This window comes from Apiospora marii (genome assembly GCF_038362585.1).
Source record: "Apiospora marii strain CBS 49790 chromosome Unknown utg000005l_segment0_segment0, whole genome shotgun sequence".
Lineage (NCBI taxonomy): Eukaryota > Fungi > Ascomycota > Sordariomycetes > Amphisphaeriales > Apiosporaceae > Apiospora > Apiospora marii.
The window spans coordinates 3,985,135-4,001,240 of NW_027117377.1; the positions used below are offsets into that span (position 1 = coordinate 3,985,135).

The 16,106-nt window shown below is 53.5% G+C and overlaps 2 protein-coding genes across 2 annotated transcripts; both read left to right on the plus strand.

Moving 5' to 3' along the window:
- Positions 1-4,279: 4,279 nt before the first annotated feature.
- On the plus strand, positions 4,280-6,203 carry PG985_009125 (FAD/NAD(P)-binding domain-containing protein; the record flags this gene model as incomplete). The annotated part of the gene is made up of 6 exons (XM_066828893.1): positions 4,280-4,290; positions 4,442-4,485; positions 4,540-4,646; positions 4,715-5,065; positions 5,121-5,546; positions 5,604-6,203. 6 exons carry the CDS (start codon positions 4,280-4,282, stop codon positions 6,201-6,203), a joined length of 1,539 nt encoding a protein of 512 aa, XP_066683805.1.
- A 1,939-nt stretch (positions 6,204-8,142) lies between these two features.
- On the plus strand, positions 8,143-15,681 carry PG985_009126 (uncharacterized protein; the record flags this gene model as incomplete). Its single annotated transcript, XM_066828894.1, has 1 exon — positions 8,143-15,681. One exon carries the CDS (start codon positions 8,143-8,145, stop codon positions 15,679-15,681), a length of 7,539 nt encoding a protein of 2,512 aa, XP_066683806.1.
- Between the last annotated feature and the right edge of the window lie 425 nt (positions 15,682-16,106).

A 16,106-nucleotide genomic window follows, 5' to 3' on the forward strand; every position in this document is an offset into this window, starting at 1 on the left:
TAGGGAGGGGCAGAGGGAGATAGGGGGGGCAGCATACAGCACTGCTCTCCCGTACTACTACTACCCGGGGAGGTGGCCTGTACCTCGCAGTCGCCCTGCCACTTTAGGCCTGGAGTACATGCTGAATCGCCGCCGACGCGCTCTGCGGCACAGCATATCTGAACTACCTCACTACCCCCAGTAAGGTAGGGAGGGAGAGAGAGGTTGGTACATGGACGCATGCATTTACGCACGTCGATTGGTAGTGGGGGCAAGTATCTGCGCCCGGTACTTCATTAGGGGTGGACGCGCCAGCCTGCCCCAAGCTCTGCCAAAGATCGTCACAGATGTGCAGAGCTATTGCAATATCTGATCGGGCCTAATCCTGCTCTCTCTGCTGCTGTTGATGGCCCTGGATAAATTCTAATCTGACTTGTTTAATGCCCTGGCTGTTCAGCTGGCCCGTCACAATAATCATACATAAACTTCCATGCCTAGCAGTAAACATTTTTGATTGACGAGGGCTAGTAAATGATGACTTCTGCTGCCGTTGCTCGAATAGTCGCGGGCCCCAAGACGTTTTCTACCTAGACCTTGGCACCATTCCAAGAGACCGGCTTCTAGACTTCGGGCTTCCCCTTGGCGGGAATCCTCCAGGACATCCCGCACCAAACTAGAATCAACACACCACAACTCAAAATCTGTCGCGATGGCTGCCGCTGGAGACCCTGAAACAGCGACATGCCATCACTATTTATCGTGTCTGCAGTCGAGGGCGTACGGAACCCATGTTGCATTAGCCTTTTCCGCGCCGGTCATTACATCCTATTTGTGCTTTGTGCTTTGCAACCCCGGTAAGGACAAGATTGCACTATCTGCTGGCAGCAGTGGTGGGTGGAGGCTTCCTCCCGCGGACGGAAACACCCCCTGCCAATATCTCGATGTGTATAGTGTACATGTATACATGGTTGTAGATATGATTCTGACATTGCCCCAAATCCCGCTTCTGCCGCTTGATACCAGCAGAGCTGCACATGCAGTCAGCCAACGCTCTTACCTGCTTTGCTTGGCCGAACTTGAAATCGACATCCCAAAAGGTAAATTGTCATCGACATATGTCGACGATAGTAGTCGTCTTTGGGGGGCCACTCTCCGGCGTGCAGGCATAGGAGGGTGACGAATCAGCGACCCGCTTCCCCATCGTCCAACTGGCTGTTCTGGTCAGTTCCGAGCGCCAGAGCCTCTTCCTGTTCAATGCCTTTGGGTGATGACATCGTCATCGCACCCATAGTTAAAGCCAGCCAGCCAGCCAGCGTTGCAATGAATCACCATCGCGGGGCTGTTCGTCGTCCCCAATCTTGAACCGGGCACCGGGACAGCAATTTGCGCTACCGCTACCGTGTGCAGGCAGCACCCGCGGCATTGGGAGCAAGCTACAAAACAAACACTGAGTGGGCTGGACTCAAGGAATCGCAAAAGCCAGCTGCGTACGTGCGGCTCGGGGCTAATGTCGTGCGCTCATGCGAAAAGGTTCTCACGGCTTCAATTATCCCGTTTGACAGCTGTAGTTTCCGTGTAAGGACAGTATGGCTAGGCTACTCCGGGCACCGGACTCGAGTAAATCAGGGCCATTGGCTTTCACGCGCATCAATCTATCTGCTTGCAAGTCGTTACACGGGCGCTCGTCTCGGAACACGAGAACAACCACAGTAGTTGGCGGTACAGAGTATAGAGTGTTCGTCTAGTCGACTCAGGCATCGGCATCATGAAGAGCGTCGCCTGCCTCGTATTGGTTACCTAAGTTTAGGCCAGATGTGTGTGCACGCAGCGGTTTGGTGGAACACAGCACTCGATCATGCATTGCGACTGCTTGTGGACCCCAGCAGCCGAGAAATTTCTCCCTTGGGCAGAGGAATGGGCCGCGTAAGAGGTGGAAGAAGCTTTGTCGCATCCGCCGGTAGCCCATTTTGTGAGACAGCTTTCGTCATGGGCGTAGAAGTCGACGAGAACCGTATACTGCAGACAATGACTTATTATTAGCACGAAACTGAATCGTGCTAAGCCATCGTGAGCTACTCTTCCCGGGAAGGGCTTGCTTAGCAGCCCAAGCCTTGAACGTAGTTTGACCTGATCGACAGAAGATCCGGTCTTTTCCTTCTTGCAGTCCCAAGCACCAGGGAGCGGACGGGCAACTGAGCAAACAGTGCTGCGAGAACCTCAACATGAGACGGCGGTTTCGCAGCCCTTCCCAGCAGCTGATTGCGTAGATCTGCCCCACTCCCTTGCGACGAAATTGATTCGAGCTGCAACGATCCCCTATCCAAGCAGCCTCCGGGGGCTTGCCGAAGGCTAACCGGAGGCTGCCTACATGGAAGGACATGCCTTACATACACGAGAGCCTCAATTGTTTGTGGCGACCGGAGACTAGAGCTTGATTCCCTAATGGGCGCCGCAAACGCATGCACAGACGACTGGCTGAGGTTGCTGCTTGCTCTTATCGAAATTAGATGATCTGTCAGGACCCATAAACCGTGGTCAATTCGACGTTCGCCCGCTAGTCAGTCACGAAAAAAAGCAAGGCCCGTGAAATAAAACCGGCGGAGGGATGCCACCCACACCCACACCCACCCACATCCATATCGTGCATATATAGTAAGTACTCTAGAACATTGGTTGAGCGATAGCAGCGAGCTGATGGAAGCTGGAAGCTGAGTGCTATTGCAAATAGGCTGGTAGACTTTGACGCCGTAATGCACCTTTGAGCAGCTCGAAGGGAAAAAGCTGCTGTTAGCGGATAGTAGCCGACAAGTAGTAGTATTAGGCTAGTGGCAACGGACACGAAAAAGGGGTTGATGTTTGTTCCTGACTATTCGGCTAGTCCAATGGCAGGCTTCTTCATGTTGAGGACGCTGGACGATCAGAAATAGCGACGGACCAATCGCGGGGCGGCAGAAGTGCTTTACGGCCAGGCCGCTTATCTGTTGATCTACGGCCGCCGGGATTGTTCAGCAGTGTTTCCCTTTTGGAGTGTTGGCTGTTTTAGGCCCATCATGCTGTCGGCCACGCCAACGGCAAACGGGTAAAAAAAAGCCAATCTGGCTGCATGTGTTGCACAACGCTGACTGCGGACGGAGCGAAACTAAAATGGCACCATATGGTAGTAGCGGACCGGACATGGCAGCTTGTTGTGTGCGTGTATGTGCGCGCAGCATCTTGGATCTAAACCTCTCGTGGAAGCATGAAACAGGAATGCCAAGCTTGGACATGTGAGAAATGCGTGACAGATGCGGGCAGTGGATATTGCTTCATTTTACACAAAATTGAAATGCAAGGGTCTATGGTAGACGGTCGTGGCTGCTGTGGAAACAATGATGAAATTGAATCATCGAACAGTAGGTGCGTGTGCAGGTGCGTATGTGTGTGATACAGCGCAGCACGTCTCGCGGCGGATGGACGTGTCGTGGGTCAATGCTTCGGTGTGTGTATCTAAGCTTGTCGTTGCCAAGCCATCTTGTAAACCTTTCAGAAGCTCTCGCCGCCTGCTTTCTTCTCTGCCTCTCTGCCTCTCTGCCTCTCTCCCTCCCTGCCTCTCCTCCGCGACGCGCGCATCAACGAAAAGGGGGACAAACATGATGGCAATGGCGAATTGGGGAAGTGAGCGACAGTTCCTTGTGTAACCCTTCCCGAGATCTGCGCTTCGAATCAGCTCCTCTTTTTTACATGATGGGCGGACTTGTCTCCAGTATAGGCCCCCCCAGAATAGCCCCCCCTATTTGAGGTGATGGATGTTCTTGAGGAGGACCTCAGTCCAGACGGGGACTCGCTTAACCTAAGGAGGTACAAGACAGATAGCTTGACTTTTTGGTGCGGTGTGTACAGTACAATATGTAGGAGGAAAAGTGATTTGTTGGCCGGATCGACCTGGATCGACCCCGCGACCTGAGTACTGGCCAGGGAATGGTACTTCCCCTGGCGCAAGCTGAAGTGGGAGGGCATGAGGGGTAGCACAGCTAATGCTCCCCTGGACCAGGTACCTTTTTCCTGCGCTACCTCCCACCTCCCTCAAGTCGCAACGTCCAATAGCCCGGCCAGGAAGTAAACAAACCGGTACAGGATCTATTCAAGTTAAGGATACTAACTGCTTGGGAATCCTTGTATGAGTGGGGTCGTTTGTTTTATTCTAATACCGCTCCTCCTCACCGTCCAAGTTCACAAGTTTCTCTCGACTCTTCCGTCTCAAGAACTCGAGAATCCCCTCGCATAACCAGTCACCACCACAGATTTGAAAGAAGAAAGCAAAATGGCTGACATGTAAGTACGCCCTGGAGTGGTTGCTTTGCCCATTGCTGCTTGCTGCTTGCTGCTGTTGCGAATGGCACACTGCCATTGCGTACCAGCTGCATACCGCCCCTCCACTATCAAGCTGCCCGCCTGGACTGTAGTACTAACGACAATTGAACAGCAACGTCGATGTTCTCGTTATTGGCGCGGGCCCTACCGGTCTTGGTGAGTGCAATACGAATTGCGAAAGCAATTGATCGAGCTGACACTCTACAATAGGTGCTGCCAAGCGTCTGCACCAGGTTCAGGGCGCCTCTTGGTTGATCGTTGACTCCAGCGAGAAGGCAGGAGGTCTCGCCTCCACAGATGTCACCCCCGAAGGTTTCGTAAGTCTACTGCCCTTTTCCCACAAACAGCTTGAGAGCACCAGATCTAACGATGGTCTGTTCTGCAGCTGTACGATGTTGGCGGCCACGTTATCTTCTCCCACTACAAGTACTTCGACGACTGCATCGACGAGGCCCTGCCCAAGGAGGAGGACTGGTACACCCACCAGCGTATCTCTTACGTCCGCTACAAGGGTCTCTGGGTCCCTTACCCCTTCCAGAACAACATCTCCATGCTGCCCAAGGAGGACCAAGTCGTCTGCATGAACGGCCTGATCGATTCCGCCCTCGAGTGCCGTGTCGCCAACACCAAGCCCAAGAACTTCGACGAGTGGATCATCCGCATGACTGGTGAGGGTATTGCCAACATCTTCATGAGGCCATACAACTACAAGGTCTGGGCCGTTCCCACCACCGACGTAAGTTTTGCCTGACCCGCGAATGTATCGACCATGTTCTCACATTGTATGACAGATGCAAGCTGCTTGGCTCGGCGAGCGTGTTGCTGCCCCCGATGTCAAGACTGTTACCAAGAACGTCATCCTGAACAAGGTTGCTGGTAACTGGGGCCCCAACGCCACTTTCAAGTTCCCTGCCCGCGACGGCACTGGTGGTATCTGGATCGCTGTCGCCGACACTCTCCCCAACGAGAACAAGCGATTCGGCAAGAAGGGTGCCGTTTCTAAGGTGAACGCTGCCAAGAAGGTCGTCACCATGCAGGACGGAACTACCATTGGCTACGAGAAGCTGGTTTCCACCATGGCCGTTGACCACTTGGTCGAGGCCATGGACAACAAGGAGCTGGTCGATCTCAGCAAGGGCTTGTACTACTCGTCGACCCACGTCATCGGTGTCGGTCTGCGTGGTGAGCGCCCTGAGCGCATTGGCGACAAGTGCTGGGTAAGTCATCACAGTCTCTTGCTAGCATGTGAACGCGGAATACTGACATGACAACAGCTCTACTTCCCTGAGGACAACTGCCCCTTCTACCGTGCCACCATCTTCTCCAACTACTCTCCCTACAACCAGCCCCAGAAGGACGCCAAGCTCGCCACTCAGCAGCTGGCTGATGGCAGCAAGCCTCAGAGCACCGAGCCCAAGGAGGGTCCCTACTGGTCCATCATGCTTGAGGTCTCTCAGTCGACCAAGAAGCCCGTGGATGAGGCCAACCTTCTCCGCGACTGTATCCAGGGTCTGATCAACACCGAGATGATCAAGCCTGAGGACGAGATCGTCTCCACCTACCACCGCAAGTTCGACCACGGTTACCCTACCCCTGCCCTGGAGCGCGAGGGAGTTCTCAAGGAGCTTCTTCCCAAGCTCCAGGATATGGACATCTACTCCCGTGGCCGCTTCGGCAGCTGGAGATACGAGGTCGGTAACCAGGACCACTCCTTCATGCTCGGTGTAGAGGCTGCCGATCACATTCTGAACGGCGCCGTTGAGCTTACCCTCAACTACCCGGACTTCGTCAACGGCCGACAGAACGGCGAGCGTCGTCTCAACCAGGGCCCTATCGCCGCGAAGAAGGCCGGTCTGCCCTCGCACCCCAAGTAGAGCCTTTGAGCAAATCAAGTTGAGTTGATGGGAATATTCTATGGTATATTTGCATTTGCGTTGGAAGCATTTGATATGGGCTTCGTTTCTTCCTTAGATACGACGAAGCATGGCAGCCGGAGTTTTCGGGAGAATATACCTGCTACGAGATTTGACGAGATGCTATTTGATAAGGGCCAGGCTAGGGGGTCTCGCGGGCGTGCTTGGCTAAACCAAAAAAAACAGGCAATCCCGGGGAAGGGGAGGGTAGATCTTATCGCCATAGAGCTATAGACTTGAGCGAAATTTGATGATTTTATGGTAACAAATGACTGCGTGTAGAGTGAGCACTTTGGAGGATCGACATGATCATGAGTAGCAGCATATTGCGCAGCATGGAGCGGATTGCCATGGTTGAAACATGCAAAGCAAACAGACTCGCGCTGATTCCCTCAGCTTGAGTAATAATAACCTATTGCTGTGTTGGCGGTAGTTATCATTCGCTGGAGTTTTGGGGGTCCTTGACCGACTTTCATTGGGCTAATGCATAGCAATTATGCTGGAACAGGAATAGGTTGGCCTGACCTGATTGATGTCTCGTGGTATGCAAGGGAGAGTAGTAGGCAGCAGTAGCACATGTGCTAAGTCGACATGCTAAGGTTGGAGCCCTTCCCCTTTGCCGTAAGTAGTGCTCGAATGCCCCTAGTCTGGAGTGCGATGCAATTCAACATATTATTCTGCAATATATCGACTGTTGTGGATGGTTTTCGGGTTTATGCCCATTACTCCATAGATATCAGTACACAGACAGACAGCCCAGGAGAAAGTCGACGTGTTGACCAAGGGCCCCTCGGAAGCCATGTGCCACGGATGGGGCGTGCTCTTACATCATACGTCAGTGCTGTAGGGTCTACTGCTACATAAGCTTGTTCCATCTGCTTTTGCCTTTAGGGCCCTCTTCCCCCCCTTGCCGTTGATATTTTGTTCTTGCCCAAAGGACAGGTTGAAATTTTGCGCATGTTGTGTATTTGGCATTGATGGGTGTGGCGGATGGAATTTACGGTAGTAGTAGTAGTAGTAGTAATAGTAGTAGCAGTAGAGGGGGCTTCTGCCTCTCATGTTGTTACAATATGTGATGTATCCGTAGATGCAGATACCACCGTCAGGACCGAACTGGAATAGACGGCAGCAGGAAACAAGGAAGAAACACTCGAATTTGCGAGGTTAGGTAGGGGATACCCCATCCGACATTATCCACTGGCTATCCACTATGGCAGCCCGAAGAGAAGCGCAGACAAGGGATTATCCGAATTTAATTTGTTGCCCTTCGTCTTACTTGTATGTCCTCTCCAAAACCTACCAGCCAGCTAGACTAGCAGAGTAGTCAGTCGTATTGGCAAAGTCGGGGACCCTTAACGAGGAGAAAAGAGGCCGAGCAAGTTCGGGCCTTGCGTCTATCTCGTTTGCCAAATCCTATCTCAGCCGACTTCGTCGGGGAATCGACCGTTACAGAAAGCAAGCGGCAGCCTCTTCTTTTGTGCACACCAAAGCCAAAGCACCTAACCTAGCATAGCTCTAGCCCACTTTTTTGCCTGGACTGCCCGCACCCCCCCAGCGCGACCAACATTGAGACGCCGCCCGCAGCGCGCACTTTACACTTAACTTACTTGGACTTACTCACCATTTCCATCTCCACAAGGGCGGTCACTGCTCACTTTTGGACCCTTTGGCTTTTTGCGGTTGCCATATTCGTCGAGAACCGAGGAAGGGGACAAAAAAAAGAAGAAAAAGAGGCCCTGCTATGTCCAGTAACCGACGAACCCATGAGCGCCACACCCGCGTTCCCCAACACCAACTTTCGAATCGGGCCAACAGCCAGCACCTCTGAAGACCGACACTCCTGATAGCTCGACCTGCTGCTGCTTTAGTCGGCCTGGCCTATGATCCCTTAGACGTCGCCATGGACGGCGGCTCTGTGGTCGTGATAGACGACCAGCTCGACCCGCCAGCGCGCATTCTGGAACGTCTGGGCCAGATCGCAGGCTACTCTTGGGAGTCGCCCGATCTAGTCCACTCGACATATGACAACTGGCATGTCGCTGGCACAAGATTCGTCTCGCCCTACTCGGCAGCGACGACCCCCTCTCAATATGTCACGAGCCCTCCCACCTACGCCGGACGCTCCTCCACCAGCCCTGCTCCCCAGGACGAAGCCGCCAGCGACAAGTCGGCAGCCTCCACCCCGAACGCCTCGGGCCCCGACCTTTCCAACCTCGAAGAGCAGCCGGTAGTTGCGCGTGTTTCCTACCACGTCTTGCGGGAGGAACGAGTCTTCCACACCTGCAAGAACCTCATTGCCACGTCCGACCCGAATGGAGACCATATCGTGAAGCCGATAGATCTGATCAGACTGCCCCCGCAGCCGAGCGATCGTGGGCCGATTGTGGTTGCTATATACGAATCACCTGGGCCGAACTACCTGTCGGAGGTGATGGACCTAGGACCTGCATACTACTATGCCAAACGAGTAGAAGACAGATGGGAAGCCGATCGGCGTGAGCACTTCAACCTGGACGAGCCTATCAGCCTGCAGCATTTCCTCGATTTTGCCATTGGCGCCACCCAGTGTCTAGAGATCCTCCACCACAGGCATGGCATGATACATGGCGAGATCCGGGGCGACACTTTTCACTACAACATTGGGGAAAACCAAGTCAAGTTGACTGGCTTCGGCTCAGGGCTGCGGACGTTTGAGCATGGCCTCACCAGCACTGGCTGGTCTACCCTATCTAAAGAGCTAGGTGCAAAGCACAAATTAGTGTACATCAGCCCTGAGCAGACGGGCCGCATGCCAGCTGAGCCCGATACCCGGACCGATATATACTCGATAGGGATCCTGTTCTGGCAACTCCTCACGCAACAACCGGTCTTCAATGCGCCCACACCACTGGATATAATACAGTCTGTATTGGGCAAGCGGATACCACTCGTGTCCACCACACGACTAGATGCGCCCGATGTTCTTGGCAGGATTATACAGAAGTGCACGGCTAAGAATATCCATGATCGTTATCACTCGGTCAGTGGCTTGCGGTTCGATTTCCAGATGGTCAAGGAGCACCTAGCCAGGGGGGACAATCTTGCTTTGCGGTCTTGGAACATAGCATCGCGAGATGTCAGCTCCTTTTTTATGCTGCCTACAAACATGATTGGCCGCTCAAGGGAAAGGCAAGCCATGATCAAAGTGATCGAACGAGTGGCCCGGACCCATCAGAGCGCTGTCGGTACCGGCAATAGGTTCTCTGATGGCTCGGCCCTATCGAACGACTTTCTAGACGCTGCCGATGGCTCGAGTGAGGGAGCAAGTTCTGTTGAAGGTGGCCCGAACCGCAGAAGTGGTTCGTTCACAAACCAAACGCTCTCCCCAGACACAAGGTTCTCGAGGCCGGGTTTCGGTACTCTCTTGAATGGCAATGACGCGGTAACAATATCGGGCGAAACTGCCTCATCGGGTCATTCATCCGGCGCCCCGAGAATAACACGAGCTTGGGAACGGCACCAGTCCGTATCGTTTGAGACGAAGAGTGCGACGGACACCTACAGCGACAGGCAAACGCGACACAGTGGTGTTGAGAGCAACTGCTCGCTTTCCCGACAGCTTGGCTCAACCAAGTTTCGAAGGAGAGGTCATTGCGAGGTGGTAGTGATCGAGGGAGCTGGAGGTCTTGGCAAATCGACGCTCGCACAGCAAGTACTCGCAGATGCCAAAAGAAGGGGTTACTGTGCGACTTCCAAATTCGACACAGCCAGAAGAACCGCTTTTGGGCCACTACTCAAGCTGGTTTCGTCCCTCTTCAGACAAGTGTTCGTTGAAAGGAACACCGAGACGCCACTTCACATGGCCTTGAAGGAGTATGTCCGTCCCATATGGCCAATGTTGCACAAGCTGCTTGGTCTACCAGAGCATCTATTTGGTCCTGCCGAAACAATGGTGCAAAGGTCAGCATCTGCAGCACAAAGCCCCTCCAAGAACGAAAACATCCGCACTACTATCCGGAGACGGGGTTCATCTCCCGGAAGCTCCCCCGGCGCCCAAACAAGAAGTCCACGGGTTCCATCGGCAACTTCTCAGGAATTCCTCCGCTCCGGTGCGTCCACGAAGACCATTCGTCTAATGAATACGTTCCTAGATATACTCCGGATTTTTACCACATACCATTTCATCTGCTTTGTCCTGGACGACCTGCATTATAGCGACGATGAAAGCCTAGAACTCATTACGCAGATGATCGGGGCAAGGCTGAAGATGGTTGTCATCGTGACCTATCGGCCGGAGGAGATCACCGCTGAGAAGGTCATGAAGGTTTTGCAACCATCTGACTCCGAAGAACATCCTAAAGCCAATGGCCCTCGCATCACTCGAATTGTATTGGAGCCGTTGATCGAATCTGAAATCCAGCATTATGTCGCATCAACACTGTGCAGGCCTATCCCTGAGATCGAACCATTAGCACTTGTCATCCAGGCCAAAACCCAGGGGAACCCTTTCTACATGCGCGAAATGCTTGGTGCTGCTTACCGTTCCAAGTGCATATGGTACGAATACAAGGAGAACCGCTGGCTTTATGATCTGAATAGGCTGTTCGACCAGTTCAAGAGCGAGCATGACTACGACCTTCTAGACACTGACTTCGTGACTCGTAGACTGAGTGAGCTACCCCCAGCCTCTCGGTCATTGCTAGCCTGGGCCTCGTTGGTGGGAACCTCGTTCTCATTCCAGCTTATATGCACACTTCTTGATCTTGACTCGAACACAGTTGACTGCATGTGCGCTGAGGGCTCGGAGCTTCACACGAGATACACCAAGGAAGAAGCGGTTGCCGGGCTTCAAGCGGCTATCGCAGCTTACATTATCGTTCAAGGCGAAACCGATGATCGGTTCCGATTCACTCACGACCGGTACATTCAGGCCGCTTCGTGTTTGCGCGAGTGTAACAAGAGCAACATGCATTTCCATATTGCACAGACCCTGATGAAGGAGTCGCTGTATTCTGGCATAAGGTCACGAGACAGCACCGCATCGCATATATGTGAAGCGCTGTCCGAAATCAAGGCCCGGGTGAAATCTCGAAAGCCATACAGGAAGTACCTCATCCAACGCGCGTCGGTCGCAGTCGAGAATGGCGCTCGGCCTACGGCTGCCAAATACTTCTCCAGCGCTATCGAGCTCTTGCAAGAAACGGATCCCTGGGATGAAACCCAAGACGATGTCGAGTACGAGGAGACACTGCAATTATACCTACGCGCAGCAGAGTGTTACGTTTATATGGGACAGAACACTACTGCCCATCGCTTCCTGGATACCATTTTCCACCATGCTAGAACTGCAGGGGACAAGGCGTCGGCTTGGCTCATACAATCACGAATTTCGGCCCAGAACGGCGATTCGCACACCGCGCTAAATATCCTAAAGAGTAGTCTTGAACAACTGCAGGTCGACTTCGATGATGGCCCGAGTGTAACCTTCGAGTCTCTCGACGCCGAGTTCATGAAGCTATCAGCTCAGGTCGCAGCTACGGACCGCACGGCGCTCCTGAATTCGGCCAGCAGTGACCCTCAACTCGTGTCAGTTGGGGCTATACTCGCAGATGCCTGTACAGCAGCCTGGTGGAGTGACAGCCTCAGCTTTTACAACCTCACCTTGACAATGCTTCGTCTACACCTAAACCAGGGCTCATACCCGCAGTCCGCGACAGCTTTCCTATATGTGGCCACCATCGCCTTGACACGCTTCAATATGGTGGAATTCGCGGCCGAGTTGGGCAGCCAGAGCATGGAGTTGCTGGACCGACTGAGAGATCCATTTTCGTCGGCGCGTGGTTACATGATATATACCAACTTGGTAGCCCACGTTCGCATCCCTATCGGCGTTACTGTCAGCCAGTTGGAGCAAGCAATCGAATTTGCTGCTGCTGCCGGCGACCGGCTTTCAGTCATTCTCAGCTTCGGGTATTCTGCGCAAACCCGGCTTTCTGCCAGTGAGAATTATGCAGACCTCGAAGCCATCTGTCAATACTGCTGCGAAGAGATCTCTGGCTGGCATCTCGATACCCGAGGCGGCCCCATGCTCATATCTGTCAGGCAAACGTGTCGTGCTATGGCTGGCAAAACACAGACCACAAAGCCCCTCGAAGTAATGTCCGATCCTCAACACTCTTCCACGGGCTACAAAGACTGGCTGAGCAGTGCTGCAAGGGACGACGGCAGGTCCTTGCTGCTCTACGAGGCAAATGAGATCATTCCCATGTACCTATACGGTCATTACGAACAGGCCTGCGAGATCGGACGACGGTGCATTGAGAAAATACATCTCTTATGGTCTGGCAGAAACACACGGGTTGTGCTCTTGTTCTACAGCCTTGCTCTTACTGGCCTCTTGTTCCAAAAACTTGGCGATCCTCGCAACAAGGCTGAAGACCTGCAAAGTGAAGTTCAAGAGACTATGACCTTACTGCAAGGGTACAACAAAAAGATCAAGGATTGGCAGGTAGTGTCCGATGTGAACTATCTCTCCTGGTCGAGATACATGGACGCTTTGATCGCTGAGCTCTCCCAGGGTCATGGAGAAGCCATGCGCTTGTACGAGACTGGATTGGACCATGCATCTGAACACAACTTTACCTTCGAGGAAGCCCTGGGGAATTTCCTGATGGCTGGCTTTTTTATTCGACAGTCTGCCCGGAGATCAGCCCGGGCTGTGTTGAGGGAATCGGTTGGCCTATGGCAGCAGTTGGGTGCTATCGGCATCGCACGCCGTATCGAGGAAGAGCACGCACTGTTACTTTACGGACCTACCCAAAACATGAGGACCGTTGAGGCTGGCGTGCAGACCGACTTTGCGGGCGACACCGCATCCGTGGCCTACCCTGAAGACGACGATGTCCAGAGATCACAGCAAGCCACCATTGCCGAGTCGAGAGAAACCCGCATGGCTGCCTGGCGGGGCTCCGTGCAACCCGAATCGGGTGTCGGGCTTCCTACACTGGACATGATTGACCTGCATGCAATCCTGATGTCTTCTCAGGTCATCTCATCCGTATTGCAGGTCGATACCTTGCTGAGAACCATGTGCGATGTCATCCTGCAGACCTGCGGCGGGTCCGCTACGCAAGCTGCTATTGTCGTGCAGGATGAGGAGGCGGAGGAAGAGGCCTGGTGTGTTGCCGCCAGCGGCGAGCCTGACAAAGGAGCTGCTGCACATATGCCTCCAAGGCCCCTGGCAGGCACTTCTCTCGTTGCCGAGAACGTTGTGCTCTACTGCACGCGCTTCCGAGAAGCGGTGTTCATTCCAGATCTCATCAAGGATGAGAGATTCGGCAACGTGAGTGAGATGTGGCTACAGAGGAACCCGCTCAGCAAGGCTGTCATCGCGATCCCTATCTGCCACGGCTCGAAACCCCTGCTCGGTGTTCTTTACCTCGAAGGGGAGCCTGGCGCATTCACCGATCGGAACGTGACGGTTTTGCAATTGCTTGTCAACCAGATCGGCATCAGTTATTCCAACGCGCTGTCGATGAAAGCGATAGAGAAGGTGTCAGCCGAGAACGTTGGCATGGTCGAGGTCCAAAAGCAGGCTCTCGCACAAGCTCTGGAAGCCGAAACCAAAGCAAAACATGCCGAAGCGAAAGCATTACGGAACGTCAAGATAGCCGAGGAGGCTGCCAAGGCCAAGTCAATATTCTTGGCTAACGTTTCTCACGAACTACGCACACCACTGAACGGTGTTATTGGCAACTCGGAGTTGCTGAGAGACAGCAACCTCAATCGGGAACAACTCGAGATGGCCGACTCTATTCGAGTCTCGGCGGACCTGCTCCTTGCCGTCATCAACGACATCCTCGATTTCTCCAAGATTGAAGCGGACAAGATGAAGCTATACATTGTTGCGTTCCATCCCGAAGAGATGGTCAAGGAAGTCGTTCGAGCCGCCTCGTACAGCAACCGAGAAAAGACTTCGAAGAAGAACGTGAAGATAATCCAAGACATTAATCTTCCCCCGATGCTTATATACGGAGACCCGATCCGACTGCACCAGGTGCTTGGCAACCTGATTTCCAACAGCCTCAAATTCACCGAAGACGGCGCTGTCACAATAGGGGCAAAGATTGATTCCGAAACGGCCGAGAACGCGACGTTGACCTTTTGGGTCCGGGACACTGGCATCGGAATTCCGCGAGAGCAGTTGATCAAATTGTTCCAGCCTTTCAGCCAAGCAGATGCCAGCACAGCCAGAAAGTATGGTGGCAGCGGCCTGGGCCTCAGTATTTGCAAGTCTCTCATCGAAACAATGATGAAGGGAAGAATCGAGCTGGAGAGCGAGGAGAACATTGGCACGACGGTTTGGTTCAGCGTCACTTTCGACAAAGCAAAGCCCGAAGTCTCTGCGGGCGACGCGCAAACCATCCACATGCCCCAGATCATCGACAAACCTCAGAAGACGGCCAAAAACAGCACGAACCCACCCCCTAATCCTTTCATGGACCTGACCCGGATCCCTAAGGACGAAATACGAGTCTGCATTGCCGAAGACAACCTCATCAACCAGAGGATTGCCATCCAGTATGTCCGCAAACTGGGCTATACCAAAGTGGATGCGTACGAAAACGGTCTCAAGGCGGTGGAAGGCCTGCGAGAGCAAGCCAAGTCGGGCAACCCTTACCACGTCGTTCTCATGGATGTGCAGATGCCTATCTTGGACGGCTATGAAGCCACTAAGCTTCTGCGAAGGGACGACATAGAAATCGTGAGGAAGGTGTTGGTCATTGCCATGACAGCTTCTGCAATCCAGGGCGATAGGGAGAAGTGTCTGGCTGCTGGCATGAACGACTACCTGGCCAAACCCGTCAAGGCCGATTTGCTCAGAAGGAAACTGGATACTTACATCACCGGCCAAGTACTCCCACCAATGGCACCATCCAGAATTTCACCCATGCCTCCGACACCGCCATTGCTAGAACCAACGGTAGCCGCAGAACAAGGATACACTCAGCCCGCGCCGAGCCCGCCCATCATCTCCACTTCGGACATGAATGGCTCCGCGATATCGCTGGTGCCAGCACAAACGAACCAGTTGGCTCAGCGACCCGCGCCACCTTCGAGTCAGCCATCTGGAGAGAGCCGTGCCTCCGCCTCTGACTCGAGCTCCATCATCGAAACTCCCGGCTCGGCAACGCCAGTGCCAAAAGAAGTCAAGCGCCAACCTCGGAAGTTGACCAAGAGCCGCCACAATAGTGAGGTATCGGAGAAGGATAAGCCGGAGAAACCGGAGAAGCCGAAGACTGTGTTGAAGAAGACGCAAAGACCGAGCGTCTCATCGGTGGAGCAACCGGCAGCTCAGGAAAAGGAGGGCCCGGTGCCTCAAGACGACGGGCGTCGGGCCAGTCTGGCGAGCTTGAGCAGTCTTGGAAGTCGAAGCTTTTTCTCGAAAGGAGGGAGCTGAATAGCGGCATGGTGGCGGAAGGGGAAGAACAAGAGAACAGTGAAGAGGGTTTGTAGGAACTAGGTAGATGCGCATTTCTGGGGGGGCTATGTTATATCACGATGTTACGAAATCTATCACGCGTTTAGAGCGATGCTAGGTTTGAGATGGGTGGTGGCCTTCCGCAAAAAATTCTGATACGGGGCTAGAACTACTGCTTACCACCGCTACTACCGGCCGGAGAAAGAAAGGGGGAGGGGGTTTTTCTCTGATTGATTCTGATTCTTTGGGGATAGACTGTTTGTTCCAAAGGGGGGGGGGGTTAGCATTGCATTGTGTGTGTGTGCGTATGTGAAGGTTCATTGGGTGTTCCTCGGTGTTGCATTTTCGATTACTGCATGGTGACTTTTTTTGGTGCCTGTTTGACTTGGGCGAGCGAACGAACG